General features: G+C 32.6%; 3 protein-coding genes, 1 long non-coding RNA gene and 1 pseudogene across 7 annotated transcripts; all 5 read right to left on the reverse strand.

Annotated features, from left to right (window-relative positions):
* Window positions 1–452: 452 nt before the first annotated feature.
* Window positions 453–2,707, reverse strand: LOC146925814 (myosin-12-like). Its single transcript, XM_085701832.1, is given in 9 exon segments — window positions 453–732; window positions 806–1,183; window positions 1,329–1,366; window positions 1,449–1,576; window positions 1,635–1,804; window positions 1,914–2,060; window positions 2,142–2,278; window positions 2,366–2,515; window positions 2,663–2,707. Coding segments are annotated over 8 exon segments (939 nt in total). The 3' UTR covers window positions 453–732; window positions 806–1,059.
* A 739-nt stretch (window positions 2,708–3,446) lies between these two features.
* On the reverse strand, window positions 3,447–4,589 carry LOC146925815 (uncharacterized). The gene is made up of 3 exons (XM_085708048.1): window positions 4,438–4,589; window positions 4,108–4,260; window positions 3,447–3,902 (listed from the first exon to the last, which is right to left on the reverse strand). The coding sequence occupies exons 1-3, from the start codon at window positions 4,490–4,492 to the stop codon at window positions 3,577–3,579; spliced, it is 534 nt and encodes a 177-aa protein (XP_085564174.1). The 5' UTR covers window positions 4,493–4,589; the 3' UTR covers window positions 3,447–3,576.
* A 1,706-nt stretch (window positions 4,590–6,295) lies between these two features.
* Window positions 6,296–9,101, reverse strand: LOC146925816 (uncharacterized). The gene is made up of 3 exons (XR_015008091.1): window positions 8,754–9,101; window positions 8,073–8,143; window positions 6,296–6,555 (listed from the first exon to the last, which is right to left on the reverse strand). It is a non-coding gene; the product is annotated as an uncharacterized LOC146925816 (long non-coding RNA).
* A 3,308-nt stretch (window positions 9,102–12,409) lies between these two features.
* LOC146925817 (uncharacterized) lies at window positions 12,410–14,452 on the reverse strand (annotated as a pseudogene).
* A 1,170-nt stretch (window positions 14,453–15,622) lies between these two features.
* Window positions 15,623–21,353, reverse strand: LOC146925818 (uncharacterized). 4 transcript variants are annotated; one of them, XM_085758269.1, is made up of 6 exons: window positions 20,809–21,352; window positions 19,334–19,465; window positions 18,234–18,389; window positions 16,940–17,071; window positions 16,633–16,738; window positions 15,623–16,156 (listed from the first exon to the last, which is right to left on the reverse strand). In XM_085758269.1, the coding sequence occupies exons 1-6, from the start codon at window positions 21,168–21,170 to the stop codon at window positions 16,133–16,135; spliced, it is 912 nt and encodes a 303-aa protein (XP_085614395.1). In that variant the 5' UTR covers window positions 21,171–21,352; the 3' UTR covers window positions 15,623–16,132. The 4 variants fall into 4 exon arrangements, with proteins under 4 accessions (XP_085614395.1, XP_085614396.1, XP_085614397.1 ...); XM_085758270.1 differs by having other exon boundaries at window positions 18,234–18,377; window positions 20,809–21,351; XM_085758271.1 differs by lacking the exon at window positions 19,334–19,465 and having other exon boundaries at window positions 18,234–18,377; window positions 20,809–21,353.
* Between the last annotated feature and the right edge of the window lie 1,703 nt (window positions 21,354–23,056).

Consider the following 23,056-nt stretch of genomic DNA (forward strand, 5'->3'; position numbering starts at 1 on the left):
TTTATTCAGGTTGAGTTAGGATCCAGTGATGACTTTTATGGTGAATTAGTAAGCTCTGTTGGTCTCCCTACGATGCAGCCTTGTGAAAAATCCCATTTGGTAATTACACGAAGTTGCAACTTTGAGTGAGAATGGAAATTTGCATTTTAAGGAATAACAAAAATCATGCATGCTGGTAAATATAAGTCTGAAATGCACATAGAGTAGCATAAATTAGTGTGGGAAACACAATTATAAAATAAAATTCCCATCTAGCTTATGTGAAAGAAAATGATCATTTGATTCGTATGTTTAGTGGCATGATTAGGGTTATTCTTTGTGATGCTATTTACACATAAGCAAGAAGAAGTTGGACTGCACACACAAGTTGAAACCAATTTTATTCTTCTTAATTTTCAGTATTGCTATCAAACAAATCTCGTACTTTTTTGTTCAATTAAGTAAAGAGTATTATTCGACAGTATAACACAATCCTCGAGTTCGACACTCGGTCTTACCGTTTTAAATTTACTACTTGAACGATTTCGTACACTTGCGAAAATTGCCATCAATACCCGTCAAGGACGTCAGGGGCTAGCATTCCAAATCGATCAAGGAACTCTTCAAATGTTCTTTTAGTTGGATATCCAGCACAACTTACCCTAATTTCCTCGAGTACTCCCTACAAGAGAGATTGCACTTGTAATGTGGTTATGTGGTGCTTAGTGTCTCCATGAGAGATTGCAGTTGTTGCTGGATATTAAAACTTAACTCAGAAGTAATTCATGGATCGAGAATTTCTGGAAACAAGCAGAAATATTCTTACCTTAAACTGTGAGCCAATGGAAGAGAATATTGATTGCTTTGATGTTTCCTCAGATAAAGGAGGAAAAAGATTAGCAACAAATGTGCAATTTGAAGCACATAAAAGAGCTTGATGTTCTGCTACAACATAATCTTTATTCTTATCAAGAAAATAATCTACTTGGTATGTTACCGTGTACGTCAAAAGGATATGTGAAAAGAAGTTATCATCTTTCGTTTTTGACAAAATCAGTTAGAATTTAGTACACTTAAATCTCAGGAGTAGTGATTAACTATAAAGTCTGTTCGGGAAAGTTTTGGCTTAGTGAACCGCTTGTGTCCTTTGTATGTTTGGTACATCTTTTGTGCAAAAGTCTCATGAGTTAACTTTGGGAACATACTGAAAAAACAAGAATATAATTAAATTTTCATCTTTTAATTTTTGGTGTTTTTTTACATCTTTTACAGGCATATTATGAGCAAATATGGTTATGTATTTTGAAATTTTAATGTATTCAAAGATTTTTCAGTAAGAAATGACATACCATGCTTCATCAAGAAGAGCAATAATTCCACCAGGTTTCTGCATTCAGAACAAATAAATAGTTTCAGAATTTGTGTTGAACAACCAACGTTGATACATAATAACTCTGATTAATAATTACCTTCTCAATAAGATCACGAACATCCTGATTATCAACAAATTCTACATAGCTCCAATTAATTTCCTCTTTCGTGTACTCTTCTTGCTCCATCTTGAATACGTGCTGTTGAAATTGAAACCGTTCCATTTCTATATTATTATTGATTTGCAACAATAAGGATGCACAAACGGTATTTAGAAGGATAACCTTTCCTGAAAATTATAATATAGAGATGTATAAATTTCCTTTCTGACAGATATAATTGTCACACTTACCTGTTGATTTTGAAGCTTTCAAATCCATAAATGTCAAGGACTCCTATTAGGCTAATTGGATTAGAGTCTTGACCAATTGAACTGTTAATCTTATCCACAATCCTGCCATATTAGAAGAATGTATACTTTAGAAAAGTGTTATTTTGACACAAAATTTTGATAGACACCGTATGCACTGGAAATTCTTTATTACATGGTTATGGTTAATTACCATTCAAAGAATCTCGAGTAAACAGTCTTCGCCAAAGCATCTCGGCTCAAAGAAGCTGCAGCAAGGTCTAGTGGTTTCGTAATGTTTCCATCAGGGGTAACAATGACGCGCTGGCAAAGTGAGTCTTCTAGTGATTTCTCATCACACCTGAACATAAACATGTTAAAGAGATAATGTAGGCCAAGCTTAGGACTTATATTAATTTGACAGTCAGATCAAAGCTTGTACATGAATAACTCGGCAACTGTTTGAAGGTGGTAGAGTGATTTGTCATCTTTCAATTTGGACGAATCAAATTCGCTCCCTTTGACGAAGTCAATGTTTCCCAGATGAAGAATCGCAGCTACAACACGGAAGATAGCATCCTGTGGAGTGAATTTTGTTCGATCATGTCTTCATAAGGACAAATCAATGCTTCATGAAACTGTGGTGCACTTTGACGTAATACATACCTGCTCATCCTGGTTGATGCCTACAATGTCCATTGCATTTCTTGTCTCCAAGTATTCTTTTGCATCGTCTACATTTGAAACTTCATAACAGCTTGATTGATTAAGATAGCGAGATTTCATTGGATCCCCTAACTTGTACTTCTTAACATCCTATCAAGCAAATTTTAACAGTTAATATTTTCCCATTCTTGTCAAATTGAATTTCAACAACATTAAAAATCCAATAATTTTTAAAGATAAACTCAAATGGAAATTATGATGGAAATGTAGGACTATAAAACTGTTGGCAAAAAACACCCCCTTCCATCCAATACAACATATAAACTTGTCCTTCGCATTCATAGTATTGTGATCAATTATATGATACTTTGGAAACATAATTTTACCCCATCATACAAAGTTTCACCAGCTGTCAAGTTTTAAGACAATACCATATGCCCTCCGTCCTAAACTGTAAGCAAAAAAAATTAAATCACACTTGTTAAGAAAAGTAAAACATAAGAATTTGAAGTATAGTTTTGTGTTTTCTTTAGAATAAGTTTCATGGAAAGATGTTAAAACAATTTTTATTGGCGATTGATTATGGAGAAAATGGAATAGAGAGAAAATTGAATGTGATTTTTATTGACATTTTGTTAGTTTGATCCTTTAACTTTTGTTTTCTTGAATTGACTTTTTTTAAAATAAAAAAAACGGATAAAAGTGAGTTTTTTTTTTTTTTTCCTTACATTTTGGGACAGAGGAAGTACAATACAATTAATCAAATTGTTATTAACCCTAGTAATTCTCATTACTTTTCTTCCTTACAAGTGTTTTATCCTCACAAAAATTTTCCCCAGATCACAACAGTACATTTGCTAGGATTCCACTCAATTCAATTAAAAATAGAGATGATAGTACTCTGATATCTTAAAAGTGGCCATATTTGCTTAAAAAAAAAGTAAAGGTGCAAAATGGAATTGCTGCCATATTTTGATAGACACATCATCACTTTGGGGATAGAATAACATTGCCGAGTCACTAGATATGTAAATTGTTAAAATAACTTAAAATTATTTCACATAAATGGCTCGTGCAGTAGTAGAAGAAAGAAGAACCAATTAATTCAAAAGAAAGGTACAATCCACCACTTATTGTATTACATAACAGAGAGTAAGTAGGTTACACTTAGGCATCAAACATAACAGAAAGTAGTAGGTTACACTCGGGCATCAAATTTTTCGCATCAATCTCTTCTTCTTATTCATCTTCTTATTCTTCTTGTTCTTCTTCTTCTTCTTCTTCCTTAACTTCTTCTTCATATCCTTAATCTTCTTCTTCCGTTCTTTACAGTATCGATCGTATAAGACCTCAAAGGATTCAAGTGGAGAAGAATGAATGGGTGGCATTGACCAAACAATAGCGCGTGGTGACAATGGAAGAGAAACAGGGATCTGGGGCTTTTGTGATTTCTGGAATAGTTCTAGCAATGTGTAGCATTCTTCGGTTGGTTTTGGGAATGTGTAGGAATCTGTTTCGAGTACGTCGTCATCAACATCTGCACACAAAATGTGGAATCCCAAAAGGCACTATACTATACATCACAATATTCAAGACCAAGTAGTTTCACAAGTAATTTTGATGCTAAAAGCTAAGATATTGGTTCAGTTGATGTCAAAGTAAACTACTTTTGAAGAATGCAGCACAGGAAATACTTTATTAATGCACCAAATGCAGATGAAAAGAAAATTAGATAGTCTTACCAAAAAATGGAGAAACATCATCATCATCATCATCAATGAAATTAATCCAACGAGGTGCCTGATCCTCCTCAATGCACTTAGTGTGATCGTGTACGAACCAAAGGTCCTCCATAGCATTAAGAACATCCGAGCCGGGTAAATTTGTTTCTTCCTCTATTTTCCAAGCAAAGAAAAATTGAAATAAAACACAAATTTTTAATTCATATTTCATCAAATGTGGGACTCTTAACAAACCCGGGGTTTGATGTCTAGATCGCCTAATGGATAAAAAAACAGATATATTAAGCACACGGAGTGACAAGATGATTAAATAAACAGTGCAAAACTTACTTTTGGGGTTTTCATCTTCAATCATCAGACCTTCAGGAGCAGCAAATTTGGCCATTTCTGGAGCAGAAAACTTACCTTTGATAGATAGGGTTTGACGGAACGAAGAAACGACGCAATCCTTAATCCAAACGATTTATGTTACAACCTGGTACCAGGTTTTAATTTCAATTTATCTTAATCCAATACTATATTTCCCATTTTGCTGCTGTCAAGCTATAACAAACCCCTCTCAACTCATTTGGGCTGAATTTAATATTAAAAAAATGTAACAAACACGATATCAATATATATATATATTCCTTCAAAAAAAAAAAATCAATATATATATATATATATATATATATATATATATATATATATATATATATATATGTCTGGTTTTATTTCATTATCTCAATTATACCCTTAAACAACTTTTTCTTTAATAAAGATCGTTGTTGGTGTCATTAAAAAAAGAATTTAGATTGTATATATATATATTTTATATTGTTGGTTTCATTGAAATCAATAATCATGATTAGTTTGGTTTATTATAACTTGAAAGCAACAAACATTTATATTTTTAGTTTTAATCCAAATCAAAATTTCTTAAAAAAACACCGTTAATAATTTTCAAACGTTAACGCAATAAAAAGAGCAGAAAGACGGACGCGTGAGCCTTATTTGTTTGGTTTAGAAGGTGTGAGCCTTCTTTGTTTCAAATATCAAATTTCCCCCATTATTCTTACACCATCTATTCTTTAATTTTTTTTTTTTTTTAAGAATCTATTATTTAATTATGAAATAATAACAGAAAAAACGCAACTATGCTTACAAATAAATTATTTTTTAAACCAAAATCAGTTTTGAACGAGCAATTTATAAACCAAAATATTTTTTTATAAGCAAAGAAGAAGGGGGGCATCAAGAGGCTACCGAAACATCCCAACTAAGTTGACATCCAATTGTAACCTCCATCCGCTACACCTACTCTATATATATTATTAAAAATAGAGAAAATAATATGTACAAGAGGGGGGACTCGGAGGTGGGCTGATGACAGATCATTTTATGTTATTCTTATCATTTTTTCAGTCATTTTCAGTAGGTTTTAACAGCAAAAAGGAGAAGTATTAGAATGATTGCCTACGATTTCGGGACTTTTGTAATGTTTTTTATTTTTGAGTCTGTAATTCTAGTTTTCCCAAAACGTAGCAATTTTAGGGGGTTTTTGAAGTAATTCACGAAGAAATCATGCAATCTGCAAATCAAGAACATACGGAGATTTGTGAAGACTTTGGAAAGACCAAGAATTAAGATTCAATAGGCCTCAGGAGACTTTACAGTGGGAGGAATTCTGTTCCCAAGTTTTGAGGCAAGTTATTTGAAGAGAAACACCTAAAATGACAGAAAATCAGAGAAACTCGGCCCGAAGAGTTGTGCCATATACCCAGGGCATAGCCATGCACCTAGGGCATATCTTGCGCCTAGGGTGTAACACCCTAAACCCTTAAAGCGATAAATCACACAAATAATACAATCATACAAAGGATTTAGATGATACTTCTTCTATAAGTCCAAACATGCATAAATAATTTTTCAAAATATCGCAACTGAATAATATCATAATATCTCATCAACAGATAATAAAAATCTCCAAAGTAGCCATGCCACATATTTCATAATACATCACCAAAATAAATCTAAAATCTCAACAAACTGAGTGATAAATCTCATAATGTGACACCCTAAATCCCAATTAATAATTATTGCTATTATTTAATTAAAAATAAAGTTTGATTTGCAGCGGAAAGTGTCAAATAAAAACTTCTCTAATGATATAGGAATTCTTCCACAAAATTTAGGATATCACATTGACTCATAACAAACATAATTCATATTTCACTTCATTAAAAATTATAGTAATAATAACATCGAATCTTTTTCTTTTGAAAATATTTCATTTTACATCATAGATATATCATAGACAATGGTTTTCTTGCACAAAATTAAATAAGTAAGCATATCCTTTTTCCCGTGTCACTATCAGAGCGGTGCTTTTCCCCAAAATAATCGACGACATAAGACAAGTCCTCACGAAAGGCATGCACTTGACTCCAAGACTCATAACCTATATAACTACGGTTTCGCAACCGCAGGGCCAAGCCAGCAAACACAAACAACGAAGGGGTGAGTTCCGAGAACATGTAATAGTATAAAAAAAATGAGAAGAACACGTAAGTAATTAAGTCAAAGTCGTTTCTCATCACAAACATAATATTCAGAACCTTGAAGAATATACTATATCATCTCAATCTATATTAGTAGAAAATATCATTACAACTTAAGAACCAAAAAAAAACTTCACAAACACAACGTCACAATTCAATTCCAACTAGTCACAACACATGTAGTCACCAATAACCATCTTCATAAGAACATCAACAAATAATCACCTTCATCGTCTCACACAATTACATTAATAGACATCACAAAGTAATTCGTTAAAACATTACAACTTAACAACTTGACTCGACAACACGACTCAACTTGACAATGCACTCTTAACAACTTAACAACTTAAATCATCGTGAAACTTCTTGATATGCAAATGCATGTGGTACCATTCAACAACATATATGAGCGTAATTAGGCTCTTCAACAAGTGAGCATAAAGCTGTCGGGCTTAAAGCCCCCAACGTATTTGAGCACAAGGCTGCCGGGCCTAAAGCCCCCAACTTTAATGAGTATGCAATGGACTCAACTCCTACAACTTAGACATCTTGAACTTCTTAAACAACTTATATGATTCCAATAATTTGGACAACTTCTTACGACTTCACAACTTAGACCGACACTTACAACTTTATGACATTAATGGTCAACAACATCAAACGACAAACATCAACATCTTAAACATCGCATCAACATAAGCATCATAAATAACACATATTTAAATCACACATCTTCCAAATAGCACTTCATTATATAACACATCTTTAAATAGCATCATTATCAAATACACATCATTAAATAGCACTTCAGTTATACATCATCAATTAACACATCAATTTCACATCTTTACATACCACATCTTTAAACCATATACATCTTCAATTATCACATAGTCAAATAATATATTTCATTTACACATCTTAAAATAATACATTTAGCACTATGGTATCCAAGACACATCTATAAGGAGAATAAATCTTATTTCAAACACATTCAAAGATAGTAAGAATAATTTCAATTATTATCTCTATAAAATCACTTAAAAAAATAAACTATTATTTATACTAGGCATACGGCACCACTACAATTCCAACTTCTAATACATAACATCACATCTATATCAATCATTAAATAAGTCATCAATCTAAATAGTTGCAGCAAATCAAGCATAAGCACCCACAAAATTTATCCATGACTTCAAATACCACATATTCACATAGTTTAAATCAAGCAACTCCTTAATAATATTTCTAATTCTTCTTCTAACCTCCCACATCTAAATTTGCACAATAATTAATTATTCTCTCAAAGGGCTACAACCGTCGCGGTGAGCCCCAAATGAACTTTGGGAAATACGGCTTTCCCGTTCATCCCAATTAATTTACACTCATGATCTCGAACTCTTCTCTCTCACCCCATACCTCGATTGAAGATTCTCCGAACAAACCCGAACATCTTATTTGACATGTTTCTTCTTCATCAGCTGTTGTATCTAACAATCCGTAAAAGAAATACTATAAATACAAACAGCCATATACAAGTGAACTATGTACCATTAGTTCAAAAATTTAACTAATTAAAATACTAAATATCTTTCTATTGTGAAAGTGGAAACAAAGTGATTATGATTTATTTTTAGGTTAAAGGAATCAGATTTAAAATCATATATGTTTTCTAAACCTTTTCCGGTTTAATACCTGTTATAAACCTATCGAATATAAATAAATTATATTTACAAAATAGGATGCATGCCATCAAGATGATAAAATCTTTTTTATATAATAATGACAACCTGAAAGGTAGAACCTAGATTAACCGTGTAAACTAAAATATAGTCAATCATTACTTCTCTATCTTGATACTAGAAATCTCAATAGTAAAAGTACTTGTTTCCCTTAAAATTGGTATATGATAAAACACTATTAACCCTAAAAAAAACTAAAATTACCAGGCCTATACCTACTATGATTGATGCGGTGAGGGTTCACAGAAACTCAAGATAACAACTTATATGATGTATATGTATAATAACTATCAAGGCTAATTTGTGAATAACAAAAATAATGAAACAAGAAACAATAGAGAATTATTAGAGTACTTACGATGGCAGTTATCCTCTCAAATAGTACAATGCTACTTTGTTGTTTTCTTTGAGCCCTTAGATGCATTTGGCTACTAGGTATGTGGATTTATTTTCTTTGTATATGCGTGTGGCGGCCATTAACTCTAATGGTTCTCATATATGAATGAATTTCTATTAGGTTACAAGACGAAACACTATTTATATTTGGTGTTGGGCTAATTAGGTTATGGGTTATACAGTGGTTGAAAGCTTTTTCGTACCTCCACATTTACATTCTATTTTCTTATTATTATTTTTCTTCATTATAAGCTTATCTAATTATTTAAATATATCACTCAGGCAAACTCAAAGGAAAATATGTAGATATTAGTATTTAAAAATACAATCATTACCAAAATATATTAATATAAAATTGGGGTGTTACACATAAAGTCATAAAACATAAATAACAACAGACAGACATCCTAATCAGAGCCCGACACTAAGACTCCAAAAGCAAAAGACGAGGTAGCTCTAATGCTAGCCTCAAGGTCTACTTTATATGGAAATGGTAACGTAAGTTACGGTGGTTTCTGGATTTTCAAACTATTGTATTTTAATTTTCAAAGTCTATTTTTTTCACCTATCAAAGTTATTATCGGGTTGTGTCACGGCCATGTCACTCTATTTACGTCGTTTTGTGGCACTGCCCAAGGATAAAACAAGCCTAGTGACAACTATGCGATTAACTATTGCATTGTAGCTAACCGTTCGAGAATTACACCCTTAAATATGGCTATTAAGGTCACTCGAATTTAATAATGAAACTACTCTAATATCGTATTATGACCATTCTATTTAATTTGAATTTTTTTTGAAAGGAAATTCTTAATTTGAATTTGATAGCTAGATAATTTGAATTTGAATATGAATTGATTTTAGCAAAACGAGTTATTAATATATTAATATGCATCAAACTTGAACCAACTCGATCCAACCCAATATGATGACGAATTGGTTAAATTCTACAATTTAACATTTTAACATTTTAACATATGAATGGATCGGGTTAAGAGGTTTGTTCCAAATAATAAGTTCATCATCCTATCCGAACCATCTCGAGTTTGCTAGGGTTGAACATGGAATCAAATGATATTCAAGTAAAATACAAATTGAATTTGTAATTTACACGCAAATTTTGATAAAATATTGTTGATAATATACACGCATTAGCGCAATAAAAAAGCGGAAAGACAATGATCTTTAAAGTATTTTTTTTAAAGTTATAATAGACGACCTCATAAGGTCTGTTTATTACGGATTAAAATAAAAATGATTTTGACATTCAATAATTTAAATATTTCTTCTTCCTCCAGGAAAATAAGAACTCTGTCACCATGTCAAAAAACACTGCATTCCACATGACTTGCAAGGAATGATCAAAAAGTACTTTACGAACAACATCATATGACCACCAAAAATTTTCAATGCTTCCAACTGACTTAACATTCGTTGAAGATGGTCTGGAAATTTCATGACAAGCCTGACCATTCAAAATATGGGAAGGTGCAGGCTCACTTGGAATGGAAGCACCTTTATTCATCTACACATAAAAAACAGGCTGTTAAAGAAAATATTCGATGATTTAGCACAAAGGACAAAATTGTAAGTTTTCAAAAACTGCAAGGGAATTAAACGTTACCACTTTAAGTTTTCAAGAACATGAGTTTCTAATCGAGCATACCCTGAAACTCCACCAACACTGTAGACACCTCCAAAACCCTTGCGTTAAAAGAAAATTTAATCATAGCTTCATAAATAAACTTGCGAAAAAAATCATCATTCTCATATAAGATAGTCATTCTCATAGTAAACATTCTCTATATATATATATCTATCTTTTTTTATAAAAGTAAAACTGATAATAACCATAATTGCTTTAAGAAAACTTATCAACTCATCATTTTCTCTCCTGTACCAGATCTACAGCTTGTATTTTATTTCACTGAATGAATTATTGCATCTCACCACTGTTGAATCTTCAAGATATCCATGGTGGTGCCAAGAAATCAACTCTGAAATGGAATGTGGCCCATGTTTCATACCCTTTTTATCCTCATAAAGCCAACAACATTCTCCTCCCAACTAAAATAAAAAGCAATACACACCCATCAGAATAAGCAACAGATATGTCAAACTGACTCATATTTAACAGAACAGAGAACAGATATTGCACTACCATCTGAGAAGAAATCATCCTGTTGAATGCCTCCGAGCTTAAATCCACGTGATTGGATTCCTTAGTGCATTCATTGACATATGATTGTGAAACAGACTTTGAATCAGGGTTAACAGCCATAACAGCAGCAAGCTCAACAGACCGATCTTGCCCATGTACCATATCCTGAGAAGAGGAGCAATTTGTCGACATCTTTGCGTTAGAGAAATCCATGCTCAAATATGCAAACCTGGTGGAAACATGGTCAGGATACTGTTTAAAATAATTCAACGGTACAGAGTTCAGTATTGTGCCATTGATGACAGGCTACACAGGAAGCTCAAATGGCAAGAATCCGGTAGTTAAACCCTCATATAACTGCTCCTTAATGTAGGGACCGCACATTTGTCCATGTTCATTCACATACATCCATCCACTGACAGAAACAGGCTGTTGCACAGCCACGTAAACCCTGGTGTGAGTGTGAAATATTAACTGTGCTAGTAGAACACACGGAAACATCGCTGTTAACATTTGATGGGCAGCTCAACTCCATTCCACAATTCGGATCAGCTTTATCATCAATATTGCCACAAGAGATATTATCACCAGTCTCCTGCACCAATCGAGACGCAATAGATAGAGGCACTATATCTGAAATACCCCTTTCATACTTCTTGCTTGCCCCAGTTGAATTGCTGCAAAATCAACACACTTTATTAACAACACATGGATCAGCTACGTTTCACAAATCATAACTAACGAATAGATGATCTGTGAAATATAAGTTTTCAATTAACCTCTTCGATGGCATAATGAAATTAATAGCAGCAAACAAACACAAAACACGTCTCAAAATGCTGAACTCAAAAACTAACTAAACTGCTAGAATTCGGTAAAACATTCCAAGTGTTGTGCCAAATAAACAAGACAAAAGGGCGTAACTTAACATATCAAGGCCCTGTTTGGATTAATAGCTTAATTTACAGCTCATAGCATAAACTCTCATAAGGATAAGCAGTTATTATAAGTTATTTCTTTAACAAAATTTAAATTACTTTGTTTTCGTATAAGTTATAAGCTGAAAACAACCTACAAACATGTCATAATCTATTTTCATAAGTTCTTCCGAAAAGTCTCACACGTAGTAGATAAACTCAAATAAACCAATCCAAACACTCCCTAAGAATTTATAACAAACAGATCAAAGAGAAAAAGATAAACAATCATGTTTAATCCAATTGAACAATAAACATGATAACAGAGCATTAAGAACAATTGAATTAGGGTTTGAAATAAAACAAAAAGTGATGCATAAAATTGGGGATAAAAAAGCGTAGAAAATTTGATGAAAGTGATGCAAAATTAATTAAAGAGAATTGGAATATAGTGGTAATAACTACGCAGAAAGAAACAAGGTGAACGGAATCGAGGGAGAAACCTTTGGATCTCGCAATCTCAATGATGAAGGTTGTTATAGGGTTTGAATAGATATCAATTACTACAACTAAATTAAGAATCAAGGGTGCAAGATACTGTTCAAGAAACAAAATAATGTGACTAGATGAATAAAATGCAAACCAGATCAGTTATATTAGCTGAGGAACAATACTGTTATCTCAGCATCATCTGCCAACTCACATTTCTGGAAAAGGTGAACGCATCCTGTGATTAACCATATTTTCTTTTTGTTTTGTACCTCGTATGAATTAACTCTTTCCTTGCGATCATCAATAATTCATTCAGTATTTCAATGCCTCTGTGTAAATCCAAAGACATCAATTCCCTGGTCTGTAAATCCCTCAATAGCTTTTCACTTTCAACGTTATAGTTTCCAGTGCACAAAAATGAATCAATAAGAACTATGTATATAGAGGTATTAGGCCAAATATCTCTTTGTTTCATCTCTTCATAAAGTTGAAAAGCAGCTTGAATATCACCATCGGCACAAAGGCCAGATATAAGAACGTTGTATGCAGCAACATCAGGCTTCACATGACATTGTTCCATTACACTTCTCAATTCCAATGCCTTGGCAACATTACCTTCTTTGCAATATGTGTGCAATAATGTCGTGAAAGTAGCAACAGTTGGAATGATTCGCATCTCGAGCATGATATCAAGAATGCGAGTAGCGTCGTCAGTCTTCCTTGAACGTGCAAGCCCTCTGATAATAGCACTCATAGCAACACCTTGGGAGCTGACCCCAAGTATTTTCATCTCATCTTGAAGCTCCATTGCTCCTTTTACATTTCCCATTCCGCACATGCCCTTAATTAGCGTGGTAAATTGTTTACATGTAGGAGCATAGCCATTTTCCAACAAGGCATGCAGAATACAACGGGCTTCATCAAAAGAACAAGTTCTAATGAATCCATTAAAAAGGGCATTGTATGTATCTACATTAGGAGTAACTCCTAACATATTCAGTTGTTTTACAAGATCAAAGGCCATTTTTATCTCATTCCGTCACACAGCTTACTAACAAGCACATTCAAGGTAAAACAATCAACTTTGAAACCTTCAACTGTTATCTTTCTTAAAAATTTCACGGCAACATCCAATGATCCAGACTTACAATATCCAAGAATTAGAGAGTGCCATGTTAACCTATCAGGTGCAAAACCGTGTATGATCATTTCATTGTATAACTTAGAACATCTTGCCATGTCGTGCCTCTTTGAATATCCATGCAAGAGAATGTTGTAAGTAGCCAAGTTGAAGCATAAACTTCTACTCCTCATTGTTGAAAGGATATCATTTACCTTTGACATTTTTCCCTTCCTTGAGTATCGATCCAAAAGAACATTGAATGCAATAGCATCAGGTTGAACACCTTCGTTTAACATATCTTCAAACATATATAAAGCAGCTTTTGAATGTCCTTCCTAAAGAAAACCATCAACTAAACTAGTGTACATTGCAGGATTTGGAGATAATAATCCTTTTTCAATTGCCCTTCCTGACAAAAGGAGGGCAGGGACTGTTTTACCCTTCATGCATAGTCCTGCAATAAGACTGGTGTATGTAAAGCTGTCAAGCACAAAATTATTCATAACCATCTCATCAAGAAGGGCAACCACATTCGATAAATTTCCTGATCTTGATGTCAAAGTAAGCATCGTGTTGCAGAAAGTACTACCAATGGCATATGGAATGCTACTAGGTCTATGCATAAATATTTTGGCTTCATTAATATGTCCGCCAATAAGAAGTCCTTTCAGTAGACCCTCTTATGTGAACTGGCTTGGTAAATGGCCTAAACTATTCATTTTATCAAACACAGAGAACGCTTTTAATGCGTCCCCACAATTTCCGTAGCTATCTATAATGCAGTCAAAAGTAACAGAGCTAGGAGCAAGACCCATCCTGCTCACGTGGTCCACAAAATACTCGGCTTCTTCAAGTCTCCCGCATCTACAAAAAGAGGCAACTAACACAATACTTGTAGAGTGATCTGAAACATGACCACTCTGGTTCATAACTGCATAAGCATTTAACGCCTCTTTTAGGTTTCCCATCTATAAAGGAACAAATAAATCATTCCGTTTAACAAATGTTAAAGTGAGCATATTTTTGGATAATGTATTACAACATTTCTCTTGGGGATGCAAAAAAAAACTTCTATTTTTTTTATTAAAAAGAATTATTCAATGCGGGGACGGGGATACCCGAACTCGTCGGGGATGGAGATGTGATTCAATTTCTCATCCCCTTTGGATATGGGTAGGGTAACAGTTAAGTATATAAGAACCGGGTATGGGGACGGGGAAGGTAAAACTTGTCCCCACTCCACCCCATTGTCATGCCTAGCTGAGATTTTCTTGTCAAAATAAATAAATAAATAACAAAGGAATTTTTGTTTCACTCTTGCTCTTCTTTAACATTAAATATTCAGTTTAGTAAAATTAAACTATAACTTGATGTCTTAAAGACTATTTTTTAGTTGATAAGTGAGCAGATTGAAATTAAAATCTTTGGTAAGAGCAAGTTTTATACGGTCATAACTCAATCAAAAATATTTGGGCGATCTCACATAAAATGAAAAAAAATTAAAAAAGTAATCACATCAATCAACATCATTTAATTTTATTCTATTTTTTATTTGATGAAATTGTGCTCGGATGTTTTTCATTTAGAGTCGTGTCCAAAGAAAAGTTGCAATTTTGAATTCAAAGGTTTCTGGGGTCGAATCAGAAGAAACTGTCAAGTTTTCCAAGATTCGCTGGACGAGCAAGAGCGAGGCTAAAACGAGGGACTTTAGAGAAGTTCCAAGGAGATGCAAGAGCAGATTCACTAGGCAAGCAGATTTCGCTAGGCGAATCTGCATTTTTCAGACTTTTATATAAATAGATGTAAACCATTTCACAAAGAGATTCTATCATACTTAGACTCGTTTTAGAAACTACAATAATTTCTATTAAATTTTTTGGGACTAGGGTATTAAAAAAAATTCAATTTGGATTCCTACTACTATTTTGGATTCCTCTTATTCATGTCTTCTATTCAAGCATATGTTTTGATTTTTCAAGATAGATTCAGACCAATTCATGTCTCTTTTAATATTGTATCCCCACAACCTAATCAGAACATTCACTTACACAATTATAGATTGGTTGTATTTTGTGACACATAATCTTATAGAAAGAGGATCAATTCTGTGTTACAAACACAAAAATTGTTTCATAATCTTGGCATAAACTTATGTTGGCGGTATTCTGTGTCATCATGACCAACACAATTATAAATAAGGGGACCAATTCATATCCTTACACGTAATTTACATAAGTCACAAAGCATACATAACATTTAACATCAACAACATCTAAAGCTTACACTGACTTGGATTGTTACAACCAAAAAATATTGAGAGTACACGACAAATTTTACATTGACTTGTAAGTTACAGCAAAAAATCCAAGACATCATCAAAGCCATCATGAGTAAGTTCTTCTTTTCCCTCTCTAACTTCTTCATTTTGTCAATATTCCTTGATATATTCTTTTCCAAAATCATTCCCAAATTGCTTCAAAAAAACCTTCATTTCATGTATGTTGCAATCACCGTCAACATTGGGTGGAATTGTATTTCTTCCATTTTTTTTTTAAAAACTATTGTATTTCTTCCATTAACCACGTCAAATTCATCATCCCAACTAACAACTTCTGCATATAACCTTAGGTTGTACGCCCAGTCTTCTACTACCTCCCATTTTTCCTGCAAATCTGAAAAGAAGGCATGAAACATAAGCCCAGTCAATGGCTACGAACATAAATCGTTAACATTAGCCATACGATTCAGTAGAAGATGAAGCAGAAACGCGATGACGATGAAGCAAAAATGTGAAGATGCATAAACAGGGTTTGAAGTAGAGACAAGAAGAAACAACGAAGGAGAAGATGAATGGTCGAACCTAAACCAAGAGGAAGAAGAAGAATGCCAGGTGGCATTAATAAAAACATAAAATAATGATATATTCCAAATCAGTACGCCACTTTAACACATTCACAATGACAGATAAATGAGGGGAAAAAAGTGGAGAAATGAAATCTAAATTTTTTATTTTATACGGACCAAAACCGAATTGGCTCAATATTACAGGGACCAAAATCATGATTAACCCGTAATAATTGTATGGAGCAACATTGGAAAAACAAAAGGATAACAATTGACATGAAAAATTAACATAGTTCCCATTTACCTTATTTGCCCACAGAAGTCCACAAGCATTGCAGAGGGTTCTTGGCCCTTCAGGTCCACGCCGCATCATTGGCGTGCACTTCTCACTGATGTTACAATGCCTACAACTGATATGAGTTGAAAGAAAGACTATTTATCAAATAATATAAAGGACAATTTCAGTATAAAATAATATAAAGGACAATTTCAGTATAGGTTGAAATCTTTCCAAATAAGATTATTTTCAAGCTATCAAGTCAACCATAATATATAGATTAGAATACTCATTCAGTTTTTCTTCCCTTGTTCAAAAATAAACCAGTCTACTTACATTATCTTGCTGTTGGGATCCATCATTGTCTGCCATCAAACCTTCACTTGTTCCGCAATTCATTTCAGCCGATGCAGACTCATCATGGTTGGACTTGGCAGATGTAAATCGGCCTTTATTTCTTTGCATCCTAAAGAAGTTACTTGTATTTGTTAGCAAGTGTTGCACATAAAACAAAATAATGTCGGTCAGAACATGAATTTATACATATAAAAGTACATGCAGACATCATCAACTCAGCGTATAAACTTGACAGGTAGCATATATTCACTACATCTATACTATTACACTGCTTTAAGAAATGCAGAGCTAGAAGATTATCATTACATATGGTGTTAAGGCAGTGTTAGGGTCTGTTTACTTTCAATGTTTCCTGCTTTCATTTTTACTTCAACTAATAAATATAACAGAATGTAGATCCAACATTTTCCTTGCCATTTTCTTATACAATTTTTTAAAACAGATCAAGCGTTTTCAGAAGTTTTGAAAATGTCAAAACATTGTTTTCATTGTTTCTGAAAATGCATTCTTCCTAGTTTGTTTCTATCTTCTCTCTATAACATATGTTTGCTACATAGGTTGTCCATCTCCTTATTAGTAATTTAAAATTAACACGAACTTTAGAACATAAAAACTAAAAATGTTTTTAGGAAAAGTTTAAACCAAATGTATTCATCAAATCCCCACTTTAAATTTCCAAAGTTATATCATTCTTTATGGCGTAAGGAACTTTATAGATGCAATATATAAGCTAAGCTTTAGATGGTCTCATCAGAGAGAAAGATCCAAGTCCTTAACTAATATGAACCGAAACTGAAACAATATATAGTTCACTGATTTTGAATGAACCAGAACACTATTTCCCCAAAAGAAACAAATATCTATCATTGCAGGTTGATGAACTGCCACTATGAACTCGTTTGGATTGACTTATTTTTGAGCTTATGAAAAATAACTTATGCAAATAAATAAGCTTTTATGTTAATTCATAAGTTCTCACAAACGAAAATTGTATCTTCATAAGCTGTTTTTTCATAAACTACATTGTCAAGCTTATGAATTATGCATAAAAGCTTATTTATTTGCCTAAGTTGCTTCGCATAAGCTAAAAAATAAGCCAATCCAAAAGGGTCAATGTTCTGTTTGGACTGACTTAATTGAGTTTATCTACTAGCATAAGTTTTGCGAGACTCTTTGGAAGAATTTATGAAAACAAATAAGATTTTTTCATAAGATTTATGACAATTTTCATATATTTTTTCAACACAAACAAATATTCCCTCTAAACATACCTTAATGCTACCTCTCTACGAACATTATACCGAACTTTTTTGTCAAAATTTTGTTCCTTCCGCGTTTCGCAACTCATTTCAGCTGATGCAGACTCGTCAAGGTTGGACTTGGTAGATGTAAATCGGCCTTTACTTCTTTTCATCCTAAAGAAGTTGCTTGTATTTGTTAGCAAGTGTTGCACATATAATAAAATAACTTCGGTCAGAACATTGATTTATACATATAAAAGTACGCAACATCAGCAACTCAGCAGATAAACTTGACAGGTATCATATATTCACTACATGTAGACTATTACACTGCTTTAAGAAGGGCAGAGCGAGAAGATTATCATTACATACGGTGTTAAGACAGAACTCCATTGGAGTGTTAGGGTCAGTTAACTTTCGATGTTTCTTGCTTACATTTTTACTTCAAATTATACAACAGAATATAGATCCAATATTTCCCTCACCATTTTCGTTTACAATTTCTTAAAACAGATCTAACATTTTCAGAAGTTTATTTTTTTCATTTCTTCCAAGTTTGTTTTTTATCTTCTCTTTATCACATATGTTTGCTGCACAAGTCTTCCATCTCCTTGTTAGGAATTCAAAATTAATATGAACTACAAGTTTGTTTTTTATCTTCTCTTTATCAAAATTTATAGATGCAATATATCAGTTAAGCATTAGATGGTCTCATCAGAGAAAAAGATCCAAGTCCTTGACTAATATGAACTGAAATTGAAACAATCTATAGTTCACTGATTTTGAAAGAACCTGAATACTATTTCCCAAAAGAAACACTGAGTGAGCCTCCTTTTAAAAGCAAATATCTATCATTGCAGACTGGTCAATGAACTGCCAACTATGGACTTGTTTGGATTGGCTTATTTTGCGATTATGAAAAATGGTTTATGCAAATAAATAAGCTTTTATGTTAATTCATAAGTTCTCACTAACGAAAAATTGTATCTTCATAAGCTATTTTTTTCATAAACTACCTTGACAAGCTTATGAATCATACATAAAAGCTTATATGTTTGTTCAAAAATATATAGATTAGAATACCCATTCAGTTTTTCTTCCCTTGTTCAAAAATAAACCAATCAACTTACACATTATCTTGCTGTTGGGATCCATCATTGACTGCCATCAGACCTTCACTTGTTCCACAATTCATTTCAGCCGATGCAGACTCGTCATGGTTGGACTTGGCAGATGTAAATCGGCCTTTATTTCTTTGCATCCTAAAGAAGTTAGTTGTATTTGTTAGCAAGTGTTGGACATAAACAAAATAATGTCGGTCAGAACGTGGATTTATACATATAAAAGTTTGCAGACATCAGCAACTCAGCATATAAACTTGACAAGTAGCGTATATTCACTACATTTGTACTATTACACTGCTTTACGAAAGGCAGAGCTAGAAGATTATCATTACATATGGTGTTAGGGCAGTGTTAGGGTCTCTTTACTTTTAATGTTTCCTGCTTTCATTTTTACTTCAATTCAACTAATAAATACAACAGAATGTAGATCCAACATTTTCCTCGCCATTTTCTTATACAATTTTTGAAAACAGATCAATCGTTTTCAGAAGTTTTGAACATGTCAAAACATTGTTTTCATTGTTTCTGAAAATGCATTCTTTCTAATTTGTTTTCTATCTTCTCTCTGTCACATACGTCTACATAAGTCTTCCATCTCCTTGTTACGAATTTAAAATTATCACAAATTTTAGAACATAACAACTAAAAATGTTTTTAGAAAGTAAACAAATCCAATATATCCATCAAATCTCCACTTTAAATTTGCAAAGTTGTATATTTCTTCATAACATAAGGAACTTTATAGATGCAATATATCAGTTAAGCTTTAGATGGTCTCATCAGAGAAAAACATCCAGGTCCTTGACTAATATGAACTGAAACTGAAACAATCTATACTTCATTGATTTTTAAAGAACCTGAACACTATTACCACAAAAGAAACACTGAGCGAGTCTCCTTTTAAAAGCAAATATCCATCATTGTAGGTCGATGAACTGCCACTATGAATTCATTTGGATTGACATACTTTTGAGCTTATGAAAAATACGTTATACAAATAAATAAGCTTTTATGTTATTTCATAAGTTCTCACTAACGAAAATTGTATCTTCATAGCTATTTTTTTCATAAACTACCTTGACAAGCTTATGAATCATGCATAAAAGCTTATTTATTTGCATAAGTTGCTTTGCATAAACTCAAAAACAAGCCAATCCAAATGGGTCAATGTTCTGTTTGGAATGACCTAATTGAGCTTTTGAACTAACATAAGTTTTGTGATTCTGTTTGGGAAAATTTATCAAAATAACTTATGGCAATTTTCATCAGCTTTTTTCAACTTATTTTCATAAGTTCTCCATATAGATTATAAAAATAACTTATATACAAAAATAATTGAAAGTTGAATTATCTTATACAATAAAAATAGCTTATGCAAGCTTATACATAAACACTTGTGCTATAAGTTATAAGTTGTTTATCCAAACAAGCCAGTACAACATGTTGATTTAAACACAAACAAATATTCCCTATACACATACCTTAATGCTACCTCTCTACGAACATTACACCGAACATTTTTGTCAAAATTTGGTTTCTTCCGGTTTTGGCAAAATGTAACCAATGAAGCTAATCTGTGAGAAAGTGTAAATTTGGGTGAAGTAGGAGTTTTATGATGGAAATCTAAGCCTTTGAAATCGGGTGGAATACCTCTTGTTCGAAATGAGTGTCTGATGAGAAATGGGGTTTCAGTTTTTGGTTTTTTCTCTGATTTGGTAATAACCCTCTCGTTGGAGAGTTGGGAGGCTTTGGATTGAAGTTTGAGTGCGGCCATTATTTCATTGTTATGTCGAATGTTTTCGAGTCGCTTGTGTTCGTACTCAGTGAGTTTCTGAGACGCCATTGTTGAATTGAATTGAAGAAAGAGGAAGTTAGGGTTTTGGGTTTTGAATCATAAAAATGAAGAAGAGGATTTCACAACATAGGAAAATGGGTTGTGGAGGAACTCATAAACCCTGGCGGCAAAACGAAAATCTGGTGGGTTTTTTATTTTTGGTCTTAAGCCTCATTTTCTATGGAGAAAGGAGTTCTGGAATTAGTTCCGACTATGTATAATATATTTAAGGTTAGGGGTTTCAATCTCGAAAAAAAATAAAGTTATGGTACTCAGACAAGAACAAATAGAGTCCGATAAAAATTGTTACATCGAAAAATTAAACTCTGGTTGTAGTGGGTTTTTTTTTGTGGTAGTCAAGGTTTGAATTTTTGACTTTGCATTGTTTGTATTAATTGAGCTAAGTTTACAAAGACTTCCGTGGGTTATAACACAACATGAGATGGTGACTTTTTTTCTTTTCTACTCTTACTAAAAAAATTCATTCATTAATTCAAATCAATAGAAAATATATCAAAAAAACACAAATTCAAAATCGTTAAAATAAAAAAGGATTATCTGCGAATAAACTCACAACACCTAGATTAATAACATACAGTGAAAAAATGTCTATAATTGTGACAAAGTCCACATATAATCTATAAAACCTTAAAATATAATTATTTTATTAATTTAACTATTTAATCTTTATTAATTTATATATAACTTCAAAATTTGTCAAAAAATATATAACTTCAAATTAAAGATTAAATAGTTAAATTATTAAACTGATAAACTAATGATATCTTATATAGTATTATCAATGATACGTCTTTAAAAAAAAGTCTTCTGCAACAAAAAACGTGGATTTTTATAAAAAGAAAAATAGAAAGGGTCTTGTTAACCAGTGTCCGGGGGCACTGGTTAAGGAAGTAAATATAGTAATATTTGTCTTGAAAGCTGTGTAATCAATGCATTAAAAGATTAAAAAGTGTCTTTTTTGACTTTCACTTTCTTTTTTAGTTTCGTTAACCAGTGACCCGAGACACTCGTTAACATTTTCCAAATCTTATTTACTAAAGCTTAACCCGTAAAGCTAACCCTAAACCTAATTTTTCCCCCCATTTTTTCATCCACTTTTCTAAGCCATTGGATCTTGCGCATTTAGGCGCCATTCAATTTTAGCCATTGATCATATTATATTTATCTCTTCTATTTTCCGAAACAACTATTTCGTATTTATCTATTCTATTTTCCGAAACAACTATTTCATATTTATCTCTAATTATAATTTTGGTCATATCCGAAATTTGTTATCAATTCACTTAAATCCGAAATTTGTTTTCCTATAGTTTTGGCCATCCGAATCCTTATTTATTAATTAACCTAACAAATTTCCCTTTCAAAAAAAAAAAAAAAGTTAACCTAACAAATCTTATATAATCTTATTTACTAAAGCTTAACCCGTAAAGCTAACCCTAAACCTAATTTTTCCCCCCATTTTTTCATCCACTTTTCTAAGCCATTGGATCTTGCGCATTTAGGCGCCATTCAATTTTAGCCATTGATCATATTATATTTATCTCTTCTATTTTCCGAAACAACTATTTCGTATTTATCTATTCTATTTTCCGAAACAACTATTTCATATTTATCTCTAATTATAATTTTGGTCATATCCGAAATTTGTTATCAATTCACTTAAATCCGAAATTTGTTTTCCTATAGTTTTGGCCATCCGAATCCTTATTTATTAATTAACCTAACAAATTTCCCTTTCAAAAAAAAAAAATTAACCTAACAAATTTCATTCGTATCCTCCTTTTTTTTTTTTGAAACAAATATTTTCTACACTTTTACGATTGCAATTTAACATAACAAATTCCATCTAAAAAAATGCATCGCACAAATTTTAT

Source organism: Medicago sativa, chromosome 4 (genome assembly GCF_051527215.1).
Source record: "Medicago sativa cultivar Bolivia chromosome 4, Bolivia_mono, whole genome shotgun sequence".
NCBI classification, from domain to species: Eukaryota; Viridiplantae; Streptophyta; class Magnoliopsida; order Fabales; family Fabaceae; genus Medicago; species Medicago sativa.